Below are 21,255 nucleotides of genomic sequence, written 5' to 3' on the forward strand. Positions count from 1 at the left end.
GAGATTGGGTCGATTAGGCTTGTATTCGCTAGAGTTTAGAAGAATGAGAGGGGATCTCGGAGAAACCTACAAAATTCTAACCGGACTGTGAAGACCAGATGCAGGAAGGATGTTCCCAATGGCAGGGGAATCCAGGAGGGGGTCACAGTCTAAGGATAAGGGGTAAGCCATTTAGGACTGAGATGAGGAGGGATTTCTTCACCCAGACAGTGGTGAACCTGTGGACTTCACTTCCACAGAAACCAATTGAGGCCAAATCATTAAACATATTCAAGAAAGAGTAAGATATACTTCTTAGGGCTAAATGAATCAAGGGATACGAGGAGAAAGCGGGAAAAGGGTAGTGAGTTTGGGCGATCATCTATGATCGTATTGAATGGCAGTGCAGGCTCAAAGGGCCAAATGGTCTACTCCTGTTCCTATTTTCTATGTTTCTAAGATCCAGACAACATTCAGGCTTGGCCTCATAAGTGGCAAGTAACATTTGCGTCACACAAATACCAGGCAATGACCATCTCCAACAAGAGAGAATCCAACCATTTCCCCTTGATGTTCAATGGCATTACCATTACCACCAACATCTTGGGGGTTACCATTGACCGGAAACTGAACTGGATCAGCGATATAAATAACGTGGCTACAAAAGCAGTCTGAGAATTCTGAGGTGTGTAGCTCACTCTTGACTCCCCAAAGCCTGCCCACAATCTACAAGGCACAAATCAGGCATGTGATGGAATACTCTCCACCTGCCTGGATGACAGCAGCTCCAACAACACTTAAGGGGCTCAAAAACATCCAGGACAAAGCAGCCTGCTTGATCGGCACCCCATTAACCACCTTAAATATTCACTCCCTCCACCACTGGCATACAGTGGCAGCAGTGTGTACCATCTACAAGATGCACTGCAGCAACTCGCCAAGTCTCCTTCGACACTACCTTCCAAACCCATGGCGTCTAGCAACTAGAAGGAGAAGGACAGCAAACACATGGGAACATCACCAGCAAGTACCCCTCCAAGCCACACACCATCCTGACTCGGAACTATATCACTGTTCCTTCACTGTTGCTGGGTCAAAAACCTGGAACTCCCTTTCTAAACAGCGTCGTGGGTGTACGTACACCAGATGGACAGTGGTGGTTCAAGAAGGCAACTCACCACCACCTTCATTTGGGATGGGCAACAAATTCTGACCTTTCCAACGATGCTCACATCCCATGACAGAATAAAGCATCAAAACAGTATCAGATAAAGTCAACATGGTTTTACGAAAGGGAAATTGTGTTTGACAAATTTATTTGAGTTTTTTTTAGGATTAACTAGTAGGGTAGATAAAGAGGAACTAGTTGATGCAGTATATTTCGATTTCCAAAAAGCATTTGATAAGGTGTCACACAAAAGGCGAATACGCAAGTTATGTGAGGCAAGGGAAGAGATTGTAGGGGCACTGACACATTTTCAAATCCTCTCTGGCCACAGGAGAGGTGTCAGAGGACTCGAGGACAGCGAATGTGGTACCATTATTCAAGAAGGGTAGCAGGGATGAACCAGGTAATTACAGGCGGGTGAGTCTAACATCAGTGGTAAGGAAATTATTGGAAAAAATTCTGAGACAGAGGATTAATCTCCACGTGGAGAGGCAGGGATTAATCAAGAATATTCAGCATGGCTGTGTCACGGGGAGATCGTGTCTAACAAATTTGATTGAATTTTTCAAAGCGGTAACTAGATGTGTAGATGACGGTAAAGCAGTTGCTGTCTACATGGACTTCAGTAGGGCTTTTGATAAGGTCCTGCATGGGAGATTGGTTAAGAAAGTAAAAGCCCGTGGGATCCAGGGTAATTTGGCAAATTGGATTCAAAATTGGCTTAGTGGAAGGAGGCAGATGGTGATGGTAGAGGGTTGTTTTTGTGAATGGAGGCCTGTGTCCAGTGAAGGCAGCAGCACAGGTAGATAAGGTAGTTAGGAAGGCATATGGGATACTTGCCTTTATTAGCCGAGGCATAGAATATAAGAGCAGGGAGGTTATGATGCAGCTGTGTAAAACGCTGGTTAGGCCACAGCTGGAGTACTGTGTACAGTTCTGGTCACCACACTATAGGAAGGATGTGATTTCAATGGAGAGGGTGCACAGGAGATTCACCAGGATGTTGCTTGGGCTGGAGTTATGAAGACAGATTTGGATAGGCTGGGGTTGTTTTCCTTGGAGCGGAGAAGGCTGAGGGGGGACCTGATTGAGGTATACAAAATTATGAGGGGCATTGATAGGATAGGAAGAAACTTTTTCCCTTAGCCGAGAGGTCAATAACTAGGGGGCATAGATTAAAGGTAAGGGGCAGAAGGTTTAGACGAGAGTCGAGGAGAAATTTTTTCACCCAAAGGGTGGTTGGAATCTGGAATACACTGAAGAGCTGGTAGAGGCAGGAACACTCACGACATTCAAGAAGTATTCAGATGAACACTTGCAATGCCATAACATACAAGACTACGTGCCAAGTGCGGGGAAATGGGATTAGTTAGGATGGGTGCTTGATGGTCAATGCAGGTGCGTTGGGCCGAAAGGCCTGTTTCTGTGCTGTAAAACTCTATGACAATAGATGAAGAGAAGAGTAAAAAAAAAGCAAAGCAAAACACAGAAGGGTGAAAGTTAAAAAGTAATTATAACTAAGTTAAAGACAGTGAGAAATATTCTCCCATTTGTCAAACCAGTCAGATAATTTACAGATCCCTGTCACAAATAGTCCTTCCTTCAGGCATGTGGAGTAAGTGCTATAGTTTGGCTTTAAAAATGTTTTATTGGGACAGCACTACATGGTGTATTACCAGCTCAGACAGACTAGAAAGCCCTAACTTTAACCCCCAGTTTGTGCTGAGCAAATTAATTTCAGCTAGGATACAAGAATGCCACAATTACATTTGCAACTTCATCAAATGAGGAAGTGTGGCCAGATTTCCAGTTCTTTGTTCAGAAACTACTGTAGGAAAGTGCATTAGCATGAATGTCAGGTCAGGACAAGACTCAGTTTAGACATACAGGCTAGAATTTTACATCGGGGCACAGGCCCTGCCCACAGGCCAAAAGGTCAGGGGAGAGCTGCCTCCACTGGGTCTGGAAGCCACACCATGATTTTACATGGCCCAGACCTTTAATTGATCTCAGTCGGGACTTCCACCCCTGAGGCAGTAAGTCTCGTCTCCAAGAGCTGCCAGCCAGACAGCTCTTCAGTCCCAGCAGCACCCCAGGAGCGGTGTCCACTGCTGGAACTATGTCCAGTGTGAGGAACAGCAATGGAGGCGGCCCCGGAATTAAGGCAAGTGTGCTGGGCCTCGCTGGGCCCAGGCAAGGCAGTGGGGGGGGGCAGCTTGTGTCATGGGAGGGGCCCTCAGTGGGGCACAGGCTGCCTGATCAGGAGAGCCCCCCCAGCCTGAAAGGAAGCCACCAGGTTTTATTGGCCCATGGGAGGAGGCCCTCAGGTGGCAATTAATTGGCCACCTAAGGGCCTTCATTGGCCTGGGGCAGACAGGCCATTTGTCACCTCCCCCACTGTTCGTAAAATTGCAGTAGGGGTCGGAATGCGACGGGAATGGCACCCCCCCCCCCACCTCCCACTCAATTTTTCTGCCACCCCTGCTTCCAGCCCACTCCCGTGGGGATAGTAAAATTCCGGCCGATATTCCCTACGAGCATGTTGGCCTGCCAATACTTACTACCTTGGCTCACACATGAACAAAAGCATCCAGTGTCCACAGAAAAATAATCTAACATTGAGACAACTTCAAGAATAGAGGGGATTAGGAGAGAAAATGGTAGAACATAAGGGAAAAATTATCTCTCGAATTGAGGAGGACCAAGGCATATTTTCCCTGCTCGAGCCACCACTTTGTGCTTGAAGATTCTCTGAAGATTTGCACAGAGATGAGACAAAATTAAGTTATAGGAGATCAAAAGGAAGAGTCCAAAGATCTGAACCAAGTAGTTGTAAATGAGTAAGTTTGCATTAATGTTTATTACTAATTACAATAAACAGAATATATCAGTCCCTTATTTATACAAAAATACCTGAACAGTTACAGTTAAGTTCACAAGCCTTACAGCTATTTACATCAAGAAGCAAAGCATATTATGAATACAGATTTTCATTTAAAAAGTTAATACCTTCAAGCATTCCCTGAAAAAAGGTTTGCTGTATTCCATTTTATAGTCATCAGTTTTTGCATTGAGTTAAATTTAATCTGTGATAAGCAAATCCTATCACTGGAAAAGGTGCATTGATTGGTCAAATGGCTGGTTAAATCCTCATGCAGAAAAACAATGAGGAGCAGATAAATTGAAGCGCATTACCTATTTTCAGTTTGATAGGTGAATTAGCTTGCTGTTAAAGGTAGACACGCAAGTTAACAACCAAAAATGTTTGGTACATTCTTCTTAAGCCAAATATGATATGGTATTTAGTTTTCATCACAGGCCAAGAAAAAAAAATCAACAGGCTTCATCAACCCTGAGAGTCCCCTTTTACTATACATTCATAATCACAAATACAAAAATAAAATATCAGTCATTGGCTTCTGTACTGACAGCTGACTGAACCTGTTGAGCCCAGTCAAATTGAAGAGCCTGCCATAATTTCTGTAGAGGAACTCCGTTAAGCTGATAAGAAGAATATAATTAATAGTATATGCACATTATCTGCTGAACTAATAGATAAGACTAATTGATGAGTAACTATTGAGTGTTCAAACCATCAGATACCACACTTTATCATAAGGCATCCTAAACACCTTTTCCTCCTCTAAATTTAAATATAGTTTACATTCATAAATATGCAAAAAAGTTGCAATACTGATTTAAAAATTCTGGCTAAAAGTTTACAAATAAAAGGTATCTGGAGCCCAGTTTCAAAAATACTTGGCAAGTTTTTAAAGAGTATCTTTTTTGGAACCAGTGATATTTTGCTAAATTCAAATGCCTTCAGACCAGCATTGGTTGTGTGGAGCAGTTTATGCAAATTATTACAAAAGCGTGTATGTACATTCTTGTGTGGAGGTACATTAGGCAACCCTTTCTTTGAAAGGAGTACTTTGCAACAAACACAACACAGCATAAAACACATGACAACTATTTACTTGTAATAAAGGCAAGTGTACAATGTCCTTAAACTAAAATCAAGCCTCACCTTCAATAAGTTGACAGGTTTTGAAAGAAAATCAATACAACAAATACTAACTGAAATTGCAATTTGTAAACTATAGTGTTCTACTTCTACACATTCTCTTAAAACAGGGCTGCCTTAATAGTTGCTTCATTAGAATTGCATTTGAAAATCAGTTTGGTAGTTTTATAATGCTGTTTCATCTAAAATACATGAGCTTGTAAAAAATATTATAACATACCAATTTTAAGAATGGGTTTTGTACATTTTGAAAACATTTGTTTGATAGTGCTCCCGTGCAATCTAAATAATGAAGTTTTATTGCTGTGGGCCAATAACAAAAGGTCACTAAACTGCACAACATGAATGATCTTGATTAGCAGGGCTAGACAACAGAACTCTCTTGCAGATAGAACACTGCAGTAAATCAACATGTGGTTAAACAATTGGTTAAATCTCAGCAGAATGGCAATGGTATCTAGTGCTGAGGAGCAAATTCTCAAAAGAGCAGATTAAATCTGAATACCTGTCAAAGATCTGGACTAGTCCAAGAGTGTTGGAGGCAATTTTCACTTTGGGTAAACTGGCAGTTGCCAATTGGTCTCCCATTTTACATCGCATGTGATTTTCCACTCCATTGAAGTCAATGATGGGCGACCAATCAGCAACTGCCAGTTTTCCACCTGCACATAAAGTAAAACTTACCCCTGTACTGTCTAAATCAATAGTTATTAAATATTTGTCAGCTTTTCAGTTGTCTCCAGAAAGAAAGTACTTAAAATTGATTTAACTTTAATGCATCATTGTTTCAAAACTTGATTTAAACACAGTAGTTTATAGCAGTAAAATGGGTTGGATCTGCATTCTTCCTCGACCTGCTCTATGACGAGAGCGTACACATTGCAAATGGCTGTACGTTAACCTCCAAAAGCAGCAGTCATATGAATTGTGCTATTCTTTCATGATGTCTACATTTGAACATGACTCACAATAAGCTGCATTCAGGAAGTAAAAGAAACATTAAGTGCTGTAGGAAATGAAATTCTCTTTAGCAATAAGGTGATGTCTATGATGTCTAGTTTTCGTATTTTGACTGAGCAAATGAGTAGCCCATTTAAAAAAATACAAAGTCACTTCTCTTCAATTCAAATACAGTATCAAGATTACTACACAACAGGTGCTATGGTCAAGTTTCTGTTGTAATGAACTTTTTTTTGTTTTAGTTCATCTTGCAGATCTTTCTCAGTTTCTACAAAGTGACTATTAAAACTTGCAAATACTCAATTGCTGAGCCCATCTTTTCTTCTGTATTACTACATATTTTGTCAACAAGAAGTTACAGTCTTAATTTATTTAAGTCTTCAATTTATGCTTTTATTGGATTTCACAGTTCTGTTAAATGAATGCAGTTCATTTTCTTCAGAACCCTCCAGAGTTGACGCAGGGAATCAGGTGGCAATTCCAGTCTGTTACAGTTAATTCAAATCAGTAAACAAAAATCAATGGTTATAAGGAAATCTGGGCACAGTAATGCTTTAGTTTGCAAGGAAGGATTCCTCGGTTCAGTTGATAAAATTCAACAAGCTGGATAAGATCAGTAAATCTGGTATTGCCATCATCAAGGCTGAAGACAAGCTGTCCATTATCTTCACACTAGGAAAGAATAAAAATTGACCGAATAAAAAAACATATGCAATAAATATTGCAAAATCTATAAATGCTTAAAACTGGTATCACACATATAAAACTGCTGTGATTTATAAGATAGACACACACGTTTTATTTGTTACAAGAGATGACCGAATCCTACTGACAGAAGAAATTTGTTAACTAAACTGTAGACTCATATTGAACACTCCTTATAGAGTATAACATATAGATAAGGTTAATATCTTATTCCATCAGCATTAAAGTGTATAAAATAGTATGTCTTAAGTTATAACGGATTCCCTGAAGATAATGACTCAAAACACCTGCCGCAAGTAACTCACCTCCTGTCTACCCAATGTCTGTCCATCATCTGCAAGGCACAAGTCAGCAGTGTGATGGAATACTCTCTACTTGCCTGGATGGGTGCAGCTCCAACAACACTCAAGAAGCTCAACACCATCCAGGACAAAGCAGCCCATTTGATTGGCACCCCATCCCCCACCTTCATCACAGACGCACAGTGGCAACAGTGTGTACCATCTACAAGATGCACTGTAGCAACTTGCCAAGGATCCTTCGACAGAAACTTCTAAACCCGGGACCTCTAGCACCTAGAAGGACAAGGGCAGAGATGCATGGAACACCACCACCTGCAAGTTCCCCTCCAAGCCACACACCATCCTGACTTGGAACTATATTGCCGTTTCTTCACTGTCGCTACCTAAACCCCAAAGACTGCAGCGGTTCAAGGCAGCTCACCACCACCTTCCCAAGGGCAATTAGGGATGGACAATAAATGCTGGCCTAGCCAGCAATGCCACATCCCATGAATAAAAAACCCCCCACAATATTTAACTATCAGTACAGGTCCTCAATTCCATCAATCTCTAGTTCATGCACTATTGAAGAGGGCAAGAGTATTTAAACACCCTGAGCTTGAGGCCCTCCCCAGGCCAAAAGCAGAATGTATCAGATTGCACACAACCTTCCATCCATCCACCAAACCGCCATCGCGCCCCCAACAGAAATAAGAAGCCAGTACCCTTAAACTTTCAAATGAGGCTCAAAATATGATGAAGTGCCTCCTGGGTGTTGTTAAAAATCACAACTCTGATACTCCCAACCCTGATAAAATTAGTTCACAGATCCACAACCCATCAATGATGCAAAATAGTCACAGCAGCCCCCCACCCCCAGCTCTTGCACCTCCTTCCTTTCTCTTTTCCTTTTCGTCTCCCCTCTGTTTCTCTACTAGTCTCACCCCTCGCGCTTCCTTTTCCCCCATCTAAACTCATCTCACCTTTTCACTTCTTTCCCTTCCCCACTTTCCCCCCTTCCATTCATTCCCTACACTCCTCAACCCCTATATTCCCTTCCACTCCACTCCCTGATTGCTTCCCCAGTCTCCCTCCCCCATTGGCATCCTTACCTTTCTTCCTATCTCACCCTTCCTTCCTCTACCCTCTTTTTTCTTTCTCTGCCCTCCCAACATCTATACCTCTACTTCTCTCCTCTCTGCATTCCTTTCCTCCTCAACTCCTCTCTCCCTTTTCCTTTCCTCTCCCCCTCTTCTTTCATCTTTCCCCCTTACATTGGTTCAATTATCTCCCTGTCCTCTAACCTAGAAATACCCACTGGTCTTGACTCTGTTTGCAATGCCAGAGATCAAATAGTGAACTTAAATAAGCAAAAACCGACCATACTAAAGAAAAGGCTGAGAAATGTTAAGTGATAATAATCAAAAACTTACTGGTAATATCTGGAAATGCCTGATCTTCTGTTGGCAGTACAATGTTAGTACAAATGTCTTTGGGTTACTCTGACTATCTCTCAAAAGAAATAACCTGCATGAACAAAATCAAAATTCTAATCACTTGTTAAAATTGTAGGTACAACACACTGTACCGTACTGAAAAAAAATTCCAGTGAAGGCAGTATACAGAGCAACAATGGCCCCATTTGATGCTACCATTTCTGAATTAAGCAATACCCAAAATACCTTGGTAAAAATGGTTAAGCAATTGAATATATTCTCTCCTCTGCAGCTCGTGGGAGAAATGAGGAAGATGTTCTCAGACTTCAGGAATATTGCTAAGGTTAGACTACGTGGGATGAGTCAGTTGAATTTTGTTTTGTCTTTAAAATTATTTCAAACTGGAGATATTTTTGGGATCAGCATCTCATACCATTCATGGACTGAGCTCTTGCCCTTTATGTTTCACAGAGCGCTTTCACTTGCCCAGATATCTACGCAAATTTATAGCACGTACAGGGATCAAAGAATTCTCTTTATTTTGGCTTGCTGATTTTATTTAGTGACCTTTGGCAATCTCCATCGACTTCACAATGCAGCAGAATAACGCATGACTTTGACTTTAATCGTCAAAAAATTGTAATGAAAGAACAAGTGAAGAGTTATTTTTTCCTCACCACCTACAAAGGATCTTTTGTTTCACTGTATTTCTCTGAAGATTTCAGAGAGACTCTTCAATTTGAATCATAGAGGTTGAGAAATACCTTCCAAAAACAAATTTAAATAACTATCTGCTAAATTCCAAAAGAGCTGCCAAAAATACCTTTATTCAAACCTGCCCCATAAAATGTTTGTATTTAAATTCAATAGCTTGTCACCTCTTTTGGGCATTTGTTCATACAAATGACTGATTGCCTCGTTGATTAAGTGAAACTTGCTTTGAAACACCATGACAGAATTAGGCTTATGCCAATACCTACTCCAAATATATACCTACCTGTGCGTGTGCATGAGGGCTAAGAAAATAAGGAGCTTTAATATCTCAATTTGTAGATAGAATTACTTCATTATTGGTTAAGACTTGGTTTTTATAATAAATAGTCAATTTTGTTGTTGATTAAAGAAACCTGGTTGGTGTGCTTTATTCTGGGGACAAATAGAGTATTTAATCATTTTCGGTAAGTGGGAAAACTTATTGATGTGCTGTGACCCGTGGAGAAGTAGGACTGAATTAACAGTGCACACCACCCACCTTGGTCATAACAGTTCACAGGATGAGGTAACCACCAGTATCACAAGGGTAGCTGCAGAGTTATCTCATGACAGAACATGAAGAGGTACAGAACAACTTCCATTACAGAATGGATGCCATTGTCCCATTAATTGCCTGTGGATGTGATAAAATGCTATAAAAATGTACCTATATTTTAAAATGACAATGATCACATAATATTTACTGAGTTATTTCATTGTGTATAGGCTAACAAAACTGGAAGTGCATTGGACAGCTTAGGCACTTGGATAAATAAATAGGAATGGCATACTAGACTTTCTGGCTGCAACTCAGTTTCATCTTCTACTGTTGATCGTAGCAGTTTGGCCTCCTAGTCACCTTCTCCAAGCTAACTGCTGTTTGAAAGGCAAAGTTATGCAAGATACATGCAATGACTTTGGAAAACTTTGCTGGTTTAAACACAACATCAGCTGAATCTGTTTTAACATGTCAACTGTATGATTAACCATTTGGAGACCAAATGTTGCGTGCAGCTGCAACTTAAGGTGCAAAAAAAAAAGTGGAGGAAGAGTGGGATAAACAAACAAAAGCAAGCTAAATTAAACCTACAAGTAATGCAACAAGAAATAATCCATACAACTAAAAGGAACAAACTTCAGCTGGAACAGGAAATATAATAATTAGAATCCAGTACTTAGGGACGAAAACATGCAGTCCCTCCAGCACACAGTAAAGGTAACTGTGCAAAGCTGTGAACACATTCCCAGAGAAAACTATGCCCATTTTTGTTTTTGCTGCCATGAGATCATGCATTATATGGGTCAGGTGAGAATCAAGCATATGGTCTAATTTCATAATATTACAGGCTCCCAATCACTTTCATTACAAATATACTAGCTTGGAAGATTTTTGAAAACCGTTTGTTATCAATTGAAACATTAATATAATGTTTAAAGAGTAAAAGAATTACATTTCGAATAATTTGAATAATGTTTGTGCAAACAATGCAAATTAAGTTTCTATTGAATTACTGATCTTCAATAACTTCCTGAAATGTTTGCTTTCAATTGATAACAGAGTACGTGGACGCAAGTTGCAGAATACAGATTTTTTGGACTACACTGTTGTAATTACTGTTTTGTATTTCTCCTTACCCATCCACAGGCCCCTGTTTTTCAATCATGCTATGAGCCTCTTTTCGAGAGATGTGTCCGTGAAACCATGGTTGAGTTCTGTGAATAGCTGGATATTTAAACAAATTAGTGACACAGGTTTCAAGTTTCATCAAACTTTCAGTGTGGATTTCACTAAGAAGTAGGTTAATAACAGAAATTTTCAATTTACATGCAACTTACTGTGACCGAGTGTGGGTGGATGTAAAGGACTTGAACTACCCAAAGTGTTCATCCGTTGACTACGTTTCTGTAGGTAAAACCATTTGAAACATCGCTGTCATTATACCATTACAAAATACTTTATTTTAACATTTAAACATTAACAGTATTTTAACATATATTTAAAGGATATAAGCCCTTTCAGCTGGCTCAGTAGCCAAAGCATGTGGAACTGAATCACACAGAACAGTAAAGATCTCTTAAGTTCTGATGAAAGGTTATTGACCTGAAATGTTAACTGTTTCTCTCTCCACAGATGCTGCCTGACCTGCTGAGTATTTCCAGCATTTTCTGTTTTTATTATATGGTAAAGATGTCTAGTTTGATCCTTGGCTACTTCAGTGATAAATGTGCCAACCTATGAACAATTTTTTTAAAAAAGCATCACAGCTTGTTACGCCCTTTTCGCCTCATTTAAAATAGTTCTCCACTGCTCACCCAAGTACAACAAATTTCTCACCAAAATATATTATGTTCTTCCCTCAGACTCTGCACTGGGCAACTTCTCATCCTCAATGATTTCAACTCATCATGCTCTCTCTTCTCTGAGCTCACTGCCCTCTTACTCTCCCTTAATCTCCCCCTCCAAATAAACTCCCCTATTCATGATTGACACAAAGGGAATAGTGAAGCCGTGTGAGATGGCCATCCCCTTTACCTTGCAATCACAAACGAAGTTCTCTTTGATCACTTCACTGTATTGCTCTCCACCCACATTCCCCTTTCAGCTCCATTTCCTTTCTCTGTGTCCTCCCCTTGAAAACACTCTTCCCTAAGGCACTTTCAAATCCCCAAATGTCCAGCCTGCCATGCACCATAACATTTCCACTCACTCACACACTCACCTACACCTTTGGTACCCTAGTCCCCATTAAAAGCATCACTCTCCCTCATCCTGGTCACTCCTACCTATGCTCCCTCAAATCCAAAGGATGCAGGCTTAAATATTTATGGCATATAACTGGCTTAGCCATTCATCGCCAGATTTGGGTGGACCCCATAAAGCATGATTGGGCCCTGCTCTCCTCTGTCACAATTGCTCTATTTCAGGATTATCATGAAATTCAAAGAAAGCCCCGGATTCTCTTCACTACAAACAGTGCTCCCTCCATCCTCATCTCCAACAAGTGCAAGGAGCGCCTGTATTTGTTTGTCACTAGGATTGAGACCACCCATTCAGCTACCTTCACTGCTTCCCTGCCTTCCGCTAGCTCATCAGGCCAAACTTCCTCTGAGGTTGCTCTGCCCTACTCCTGAACTCGCATCTTTCTCTAGTTTCTCTGCCCTTCTTTGCCAAAGTCCTTGAACATGTTGTCACCTCCCAAATTTGTGCCCATCTGTCCCGGAATGCCATTCAGGTTTCCACCCTTGTGGCACAGCCCTGAAATGGCACTGATCAAAGTCATGAATGGCATCCTACATGACTGTGATTTTTGCCCTGTCAGCAGCCTTTGACACGGCTGACCACACCATCCTCCTCCAAAGTTTGTCCATCGCCCAGCTGGGTGGGATTGCTCGCCTGGTTCTATTCTCATCTATTCAGCGTAGCCAGCAAATCATATGCAAGGGATTCTCTTCACGTTCCCGCACTGCTACCTCTGGAGTCCCCCAAGGATCTATCCTTGGGCCCCTATTTCTTATTTACATGTGACCCCTTGGTGACATCATTCAAAAATACAAGGCAGATTCCACATGTCTGATGACACCCAGCACCACCTCTCTCCACTGCTCCACTGTCTCTAAATGGTCAGGCTGCTTGTTCAGCATCCAGTAGTGGATGAATAGAAATTTCCTCCAATTAAATATTGGGAAGGCCAAAGCCATTTCCTTGCTGCTGCCCGAATCCTAACTCACCACAAGTCCCATATACATATCACTTCTGTGCTCACTGACCTTCACTGGTTCCCAGTTGGGCAATGCCTCGATTCAGAAATTATCATCCTTGTTTTTAAATCTCTCAATGGCCTCACCCCTCTGTAACCACCTACAGCCCAACAACCCTTTGAGATCACTATGCTCCTCCAATTGTTACAAGGTTTTGTTTTTGTATTAATAACAAGAATTGTGTTTTAAAAAATCTGAAAATAGGATGTTCAGTGGACACTGAGGAAACCTGCAAATAGTTGGAATTTTTGCAATGTTTTGAAAGCAAGTTCATAACAAAAGCTGAACTTTATGGGTGCTTTGAAAGGAGGTTGAACTTGTACAAGGACAGGAAAGCAAGCAATTTCAAGGAAACCACAAGGGTTTGATCTTCCTCAAAGCAATTTTTTGAATAACAAGGGAGAATCTATGTCTGGACATGTGACCATGTTCAGGAAGATTTTTTTTCACTTTGGACCCTTTAAAAGCCAGTGAGTTGGACGAAGAGCAGGCAGTTGAAATCTGGCTGTGACCTGCCTGGAGAGTGGAGAAAAAGACCCAGAGAAAAAAAAGTGTTACTTCTCTCTGTAGAGGAAGACTACTTTTCAGAGAAGAAACCCCTGTATGTCAGAGGTTGCAGATTCCTACTGCCTCCAGTCTTTGAAGAATTCCCGCCTCAAGAGTTATCCTGTTGCCTCCTCTGTTTTGGGAAATCCTAAAATCTCAAGAAAGCTTCTACTGCTAGACTGCTGCTTCAAAACCCAAGCGGACCTGTTGCTGCACCTTTGCTGAAAGACCTGTGTGACACCTGCTGCAGACAAATTGCCTTGAACGCCTATCCATCACAGACTGTTCAACAACCTCACCTAGAGAGACTTCGAGTGGCATCTGACAGAACGTGATAACTCAATTATTTTTATTATTCCTTCGATTCCTAACAGCTGTAAACCACTAAATCCTTTTTCCCCAGTTAATCATTTTTTTTAATGTATGTGCATATGCATGAGAGTGAAGGAAATAAGGAGTTTTTCATATTTATAGATTTATCTCATTAGTAGTTAAGACTTATTATTTCTTTTCTAATAAATAATGTTGTTGTTTAAAGAAAACTGGTTTGGTGTGCTTTATTCTGGGGGACAAAGAGTGTCTAATTTTGCTATTCTTTGGTAGGTGAAAAATTTTCTTGATATGCTGTGACCTGTGGAGTAGTGGGACTGAATTAACAGTGCATTACTCTCGCCTTGGTCGTAACACAATTCTGGCCTCTTGTACACCCCTATTTTAATTGCTCTACTATTGGTGGCTGTGCTTTCAGATGCCTAAGCTTTGGAATTCTCCCCCAATCCTCTCCACCTCTCTCTGCTCCTTTAAGATACTCCTGCAAACCTACCTCGTTGACCAAGCTTTTGGTCATCTCTCCTAATATCTCATGTGGCTCGGCATCAAATTTTGTTTGAGAAGGCTCCTGTGAGGTGCCTTGGAATGTTTTACTACATTAATGACGCTATATAAGATATAGGAACGTAGGAAGATAGGAACGTAGGAAGATAGGAACAGAAGGAGGCCATTCAGCCCCTCGAGCCTGTCCTGCCATTCAATGAGATCATGACTGATCTGTGGCCTAACTCCATATACCTGCCTTTGGCCCATATCCCTCAATATCTTTGCTTAACACAAATCTATCTATCTCAGATTTAAAATTAACAACTGTTCTAGCTTCAACTGCTGTTTGTGGGAGAGAGTTCCAAATCTCTGCTACCCTTTGCGTGAAGTGCTTCCCAACATCTCTCCTGAACAGTCTGGCCTTAATTTTTAGACTATGCCCTCTAGTTTTAGAATCTCCAACCAGTGGAAATAGCTTATCTTTATCTAGCCTGTCTTTTCCTGTTAATATCTTGAAGACTTCGATCAGATCACTCCTTAACCTTCTGAATTCTAGCGAAAACAGGCCTAATTTGTGTAATCTCTCCTCGTAACTTAACCCCTGCAGTCCAGGTACCATTCTTGTAAACCTACGTTGCACTTCCTCCAAGGCCAATATATCCTTCCTAAGGTGTGGTGCCCAGAACTGCTCACAGTACTCCAAGTGGGGTATAACCAGGGTTTCGTACAGCTGCAGCATAACCTGTGTCTTTATACTCCAATCCTCCAGATATAAAGGCTAGCATTCCATTAGCCTTTTTGATTATTTTCTGCACTTGCTCGTGGCATTTTAAAGATCTATGCACCTGAAGGTTTCCATCTGAGGGTGTTAAAGGAAGTAGGGGAGCACATTGCAGATGCCCTAACTATAGTCTTTCAGAGTTCCCTAGATTCAGGAGTGGTCCCTCTGGATTGGAAAGTTGCACATGTCACTCCACTTTTTAAGAAGGGTGAAAGGGGGAACCAAGGAAATTACAGATCGCTTAGCCTGACATCTGTGGTAGGAAAGTTGCTGGAGTCTATAATCAAGGATAGGGTGACTGAACACCTAGAAAAATTTCAGTTAATCAGGGACAGCCAGCATGGATTCATGACGGGAAGGTCATGCCTGACAAATCTCTCTGAATTTTTTTCAAGAGGTGACTAAGGTAGTGGATAGGGGAATGTCTATGGGTGTTATTTATACGGACTTCCAGAAGGCATTTGATAAAGTCCCACATAAGAGACTGTTAACTCCATGGGCTTCTACTTTAGTTGAGGGGAAATTATTGACGTGGTTAGGAAGTTGGCTGAGTGGTAGGCGACAGAGAGTGGGGGTAATAGGTAAGTACTCTGATTGGCAGAATGCAACTAGTGGTGTCCCACAGGGATCTGTGTTGGGGCCTCAATTATTCACATTATTCATTAACGACTTAGATGATGGCATAGTAAGTCATATATCCAAATTTGCTAATGATTCAAAGTTAGGCGGCATTGTAGACAGTCTAGATGACAGCATAAAATTGCAAGGAGATATTGACAGACTAGGTGAGTGGGCAAAACTGTGGGAGATGGATTTCAATGCGGGCAAGTGTGAGGTTATCCATTTTGGACCAAAAAAGGATAGAGCAGGGTACTTTCTAAATGGGAAGAGGTTAAGTACAGTGGATGTCCAAAGAGACTTGGGGGTTCTTACCTATTTTTGAGAACTTACCTATTATCCCCACTCTCTGTCGCCTACCATTCAACCAACCTCCTAACCATGTCAATAATTTCCCCTCAACTCCATGGGCTTCTACTTTAGTTAACAGTCTCTTATGTGGGACTTTATCAAATGCTTTCTGGAAGTCCATATAAATAACATCCATAGATATTCCCCTGTCCACTACCTTAATCACCTCTTCAAAACATTCAGTGAGATTTGTCAGGCATGACCTTCCCGTCATGAATCCATGCTGGCTGTCCCTGATTAACTGAAATTTTTCTAGGTGTTCAGTCACCCTATCCTTGATTATAGACTCCAGCAACTTCCTCACCACAGATGTCAGGCTAATTGGTCTGTAATTTTCTTGGTTGCTCCTTTCACCCTTCTTAAAAAGTGGAGTGACATGTACAACTTTCCAATCCAGAGGGACCACTCTGAATCTAGGGAACTTTGAAAGACTTTAGTTAGGGCATCTGCAATGTGCTCCCCTACTTCCTTTAACACCCTCAGATGGAAACCTTCAGGTCCTGGGGATTTCTCACTCTTTAGTTCCATTAATTTCCTTGTTACTGATGTTTTACTTATGTTAATTGTATTAAGTCCCAGTCCCCTATCAGCTATTAATTTTTTTGGGACTTCCGGCAAGTTATCCTCCTTTTCAACTCTAAATACTGAAGCAAAGTAATTGTTCAACATGTCTGCCATTTCCCCATTATCAATGACAATATCTCCATTTTCTGCTTTTAGTGGGCCTACATTGCTCTTGACCACCCGCTTGCCCTTTATGTAACTATAAGATTTCTTCTTATTGATTTTGATGTCCCTTGCTGCTTGATTCCACTTTTACTTATCCAATCAGAGCTTCTCCAGCAATAGCTTCTCTTTCCACCCCTGAACAGTCAACTCTAGATCACTTAGAATGAATCTTTTTCTCATCCACATGCTGTCCCTTGGTGTGATCAACCACACAGAGGTTTTTAGACACACAGCTCTACCTCTCCTTTCCACCACTGACAGTGCCATCTGACTGCTTGCTCGACAGCAAATTTTGAATGCGGGAAGACTGAAACCAATGGCTTTGACAACTGGCACTCTGTACCCTTGCTGCTGACTGCAGCCCCTCCCCAACCACTATTTCAGGCTGCATCAGACTGGTCATAATTTGTTGCCATATTCAACTCCAAGATGATTGTCTTACCCATATCATCTCAGACTTACGATCATCTTAACTGCACCTATAATAGTACCTCACCTGCTCCTACACCAGTCCATCTTTAGCTTGGACTCTCGATCATTCCAGCGTCATCCCCTATATTATTTCAATGCTCTCTTAATCGGCTTCCCATCCTCCAATCACCATAAATCTCAGCTCATTTCAAACTCTACTTCCCGTATGCTATCCCAACACCAAGTCCCATACATCCATCACCCATGTCCTCACTGACCTACAGTCAGTCCCGGTCCAATGCTTGAAATTTAAGCTGATCACCCTGGTGTTTAAATCTTTTTATTGCCTCGTCCCTGCCCATCTCTGTAACCCCACAAACTTCCCACACCCCCACCCACAAACTACAGTTGCCTGATTTCAGCCACTTGCAAATCCATTCTCCCTTTGCCCTGCCATTAATGGCAATGCTTTCAGCAATCCAGGCCCCATTCTCTGGAATTCTCTCCTTAAACTCCACTACTTATACACCTCCCTTGCATCCTTAAAACCCATTTCCCTAACCAATCTTTTATTCACTTGGCCTAATCTTTAGTCTTTTGCCTTGATAGCAATTTTTCTTTATGCCTCTGAAGTCCTCAGTTAAAGGCACAGTGCATCAGTTGCCTGCCATGATTATTAGCTATGCAAAAGTTGATACATTTGAGGTTGTCAGCTGAAAACTAATCACTGAAGCACAATACCTTGACGATGAAAGGCTATCATAAACAATCTAAAGTTGGACTTCACAGACTTTCTGTTCTCTTATGGCAAGGATTTCTCCAACACATCAGTGAACAGTTTCATGATATTAATTATTCAACCAGTCAGTAAATTCTGGATATTGATTGGAATGTTGACAATTCTAGGCAAGGCTTGTGGGAGGCTGACAGGGGGATGTACATCGCACTGTCACAGGCATCATTTGAGACTTTTCCAGTAAGTTGCAAAATATTCTCAATGAAAGATATCTTTATGAGTATGGTCTGAGAGCATAATACAACCCTACATGCAGCAAGTGTTAAAAATAAGGTTCTTATGAGAAAGCAAATAACACTGCTGCTAAAAAAGACAACTTTTTATAGTAGAGGATAAAAGATATAACCACTCAGTCCTAGACTGACATTTTCTGGAGACACCATTCTTGTGATTCTTTCAAAGATATTCATATAATATACGGAATGCAACAAATGAAGGCAAGACTGAGCTGCTGTCGTCTGAAATAGACAGACTTTTGAAACTTCTCAGTAAATTCCTTTGAACAGAAAAAAGTTTGTGAATGACTCTACCCTCCATGTTTGGCCCTCTTCCATGGCAGCACTTTGGGCCTCTGCAGGATTTTCAATGACTCGACCTGTGTGTCCAGAAAAATCCATAGCCACCAAGGAATTTTCTGATATGCTTCTCTGAAAAGAATGACGACATAAACAAAGTAACATTATAAAAGTGCATGATTCACTGAACATTGCAAATACTTCTTAAAAAAATGAATAATTTAAAGCCTTCAAAAATATACCGCAATAATGGGAAAGAGAGAAAAAATCAGGAGGAGGGGACAAAATAGAATCCATAATTTCTTTTGAAAAGGCAACCTACCACTGGTGTGGAGAAGTGGGATAATAAAGGTTTGCTTTGTTGAGGAATCCGATAGTTCTGGTACAATAGGATGCCATACTACAGAAAAAAAAAGAGAAAAAAATGCTAACTGCATTCTTTAGAAATAGGAAACTTTTAGATATTACAATGACTCTTCATTTATTTCCTAACCAAAAAGTTTAATCATTAAACATACCAGCGCAAAATTCGGATGTGCAATACTGAGTGGCCTCAGAAGTCCAACTGGCGCCTGCAATGCGTGCATAAATTTCTGGTGCGAGTCACATGGGAAGTCATATTGGTTTGGGCATTAGCCCACATCCAGCTGGAAGTATGCAGTCTTGATGTCAATCAGCGACTAATGCTGATTTGACATGAGTGCTGCCATTTTGGAGCTGAATGCTCCAATTAATACCCTCTCTTCATCACGCAGGAGTAAACATATGTTCAGAAACAGGAAGAATCTCCACCAGCGTTGTTTAAAGGGATCATGAACTACTTTCAGGTCAGTTGCTTAGATCGTACAAGCTTGGTGCTTTCTAGAGTTCTTTAAAGTTGCGAAAGTCTATAGAGAGTGGTGTGGTGGTGTTGAAGGACTTGGACCTGACTTCAAGGCTTCTGAACAAATTAGTTGCTCACAGACATGGGTGCAGAAGTAGGCATTCCCCTTTGAATACAGCATGACTGGGAGAATGAGCAGAGGGAAGGCAGAGCAGAACAAGCTGCTACAGGAGGGTGGAGGTTGGGGAGGTTTGCTCTCAGCAGCAGGCCAGACCCAACCAGGGTGTTCAGGGAATTTCTAAATCTCAGCAAGTAACAGTGTGAGACATCTGAGCTTCAGAAAGTCTGTCTTCGCTGAAATCTGCCACCTCCTGTAGCCATGACTGCAACCTCAGAGCAGGGCAAGGACCACATTGCCAGTGGTTGTGTAGGTGACTGGGGTCATGAACCTTTATGCATTGGGTGCCTTCCAGGCTGGAGCTGGGGATACATGCAACAACTCACAGTTTGCTGTCCACTGTTACATAAGGGAGGTCAGTAGCGTTCTGCATTCAAACAAAGCAGATTACATTTCATTCTATCTTGCCAGAGAACAGCAGGCGGAGCGAGCACGTGGCTTCACTAGGATTGGACCTTCCCCAAGTTGCAGGATACCATCAACTGCACCCACCTCACTTTGCAAACGCCCTGCGTCAACTGAGATGTACCACAACTGAAAGAGACTCCACTCCTTCAACGCCTAGCTAGCATGCGATCATACAAAGCAAATCGTGCAGGTCAATTCCAGGAAACCTGGCAGCAATCATGTTGCTTTCACCTGCAGCAGTCTTCTGTGCCATTTGCATCTGAGCCACCATAACAAATTAAAAGGGGTGGCTACTGGTCAACAAGGGCTATCCTGCTGATGACATGGCTGATGACTCCAGTACGCAACCCTCGCACACATGCACAGCATCTTTTTATTATTCGGTCTTGGGAGGTAAGCGTTGCTGGCAAGGCCAGGATTTATTGGCTATCCCTAATTGCCCTTGAGAAGATGAGCCACCTTCTTAAACTGCTGCAGTCCATGTGGTGTAGGTACACCCAAAGTTGCAGTTTGATACAAGCGAGTGGCTTGCTATGCCATTTCAGAGGGCAGTTAAGGGTCAATCGCATTGGTGTGGATCTGAAGTCATGTGTATGTCAGCTAATGATAGCAGATTTTCTCCCCGAAGTACATTAGTGAACCGGGGAGTTTTACGACAATCCAGAAGTTTCATGATCGCTATTAACATAAACATAGAAAATAGGAGCAGGAGGCCATTCGGCCCTTCAAGCCTGCTCCGCCATTCATTATGATCATGGCTGATCATCCAACTCAGTAACCTGTTCCCGCTTTCCCCCCATATCCTTTGATCCCTTTAGATCCAAGAGCTATATCTAACTCCTTCTTGAAAACATACAATGTTTTGGCCTCAATTGCTTTCTGTGGTAGCTAATTCCACAGGCTCACCACTCTCTGGGTGAAGTAATTGCTCCTCATCTCAGTCCTGAAAGGTTTACCCCGTATCCTTAGACTATGACCCCTGGTTCTGGACTCCCCCACCATCGGGAACATCCTTCCTGCATCTACTCTGTCAAGTCCTGTTAGAATTTTATAGGTTTCTATGGGATCCCCCTCACTCTTCTGAGCTCCAGCAAATATAATCCTAACCTACTCAATCTCTTCTCATGCGTCAGTCCCGCCAGTAAACCTTCACTGCACTCCCTCTGTAACAAGAATATCCTTCCTCAGATAAGGAGACCAAAACTGCACACAATATTC

At 41.6% G+C, this 21,255-nt stretch overlaps 1 protein-coding gene across 13 annotated transcripts in view; it reads right to left on the reverse strand.

The window, feature by feature from the left end:
- Positions 1 to 3,988: 3,988 nt before the first annotated feature.
- Positions 3,989 to 21,255, reverse strand: part of grb10b (growth factor receptor-bound protein 10b) — a 272,599-nt gene continuing 255,332 nt past the window's right edge. For all 13 annotated transcript variants that reach the window (XM_068011037.1, XM_068010950.1, XM_068010990.1 and 10 more), the window contains 6 exons: positions 18,951 to 19,028; positions 18,644 to 18,760; positions 11,143 to 11,209; positions 10,942 to 11,029; positions 8,551 to 8,644; positions 3,989 to 6,803 (listed from right to left, as the gene is read on the reverse strand). In XM_068011037.1, coding sequence (XP_067867138.1) covers positions 6,657 to 6,803; positions 8,551 to 8,644; positions 10,942 to 11,029; positions 11,143 to 11,209; positions 18,644 to 18,760; positions 18,951 to 19,028 — 591 coding nt within the window. In that variant the 3' untranslated portion in view covers positions 3,989 to 6,656. The remainder of the gene's footprint in view (positions 6,804 to 8,550; positions 8,645 to 10,941; positions 11,030 to 11,142; positions 11,210 to 18,643; positions 18,761 to 18,950; positions 19,029 to 21,255) is intronic.

The sequence above is a fragment of the Heterodontus francisci genome, chromosome 2 (genome assembly GCF_036365525.1).
Source record: "Heterodontus francisci isolate sHetFra1 chromosome 2, sHetFra1.hap1, whole genome shotgun sequence".
NCBI classification, from domain to species: domain Eukaryota; kingdom Metazoa; phylum Chordata; class Chondrichthyes; order Heterodontiformes; family Heterodontidae; genus Heterodontus; species Heterodontus francisci.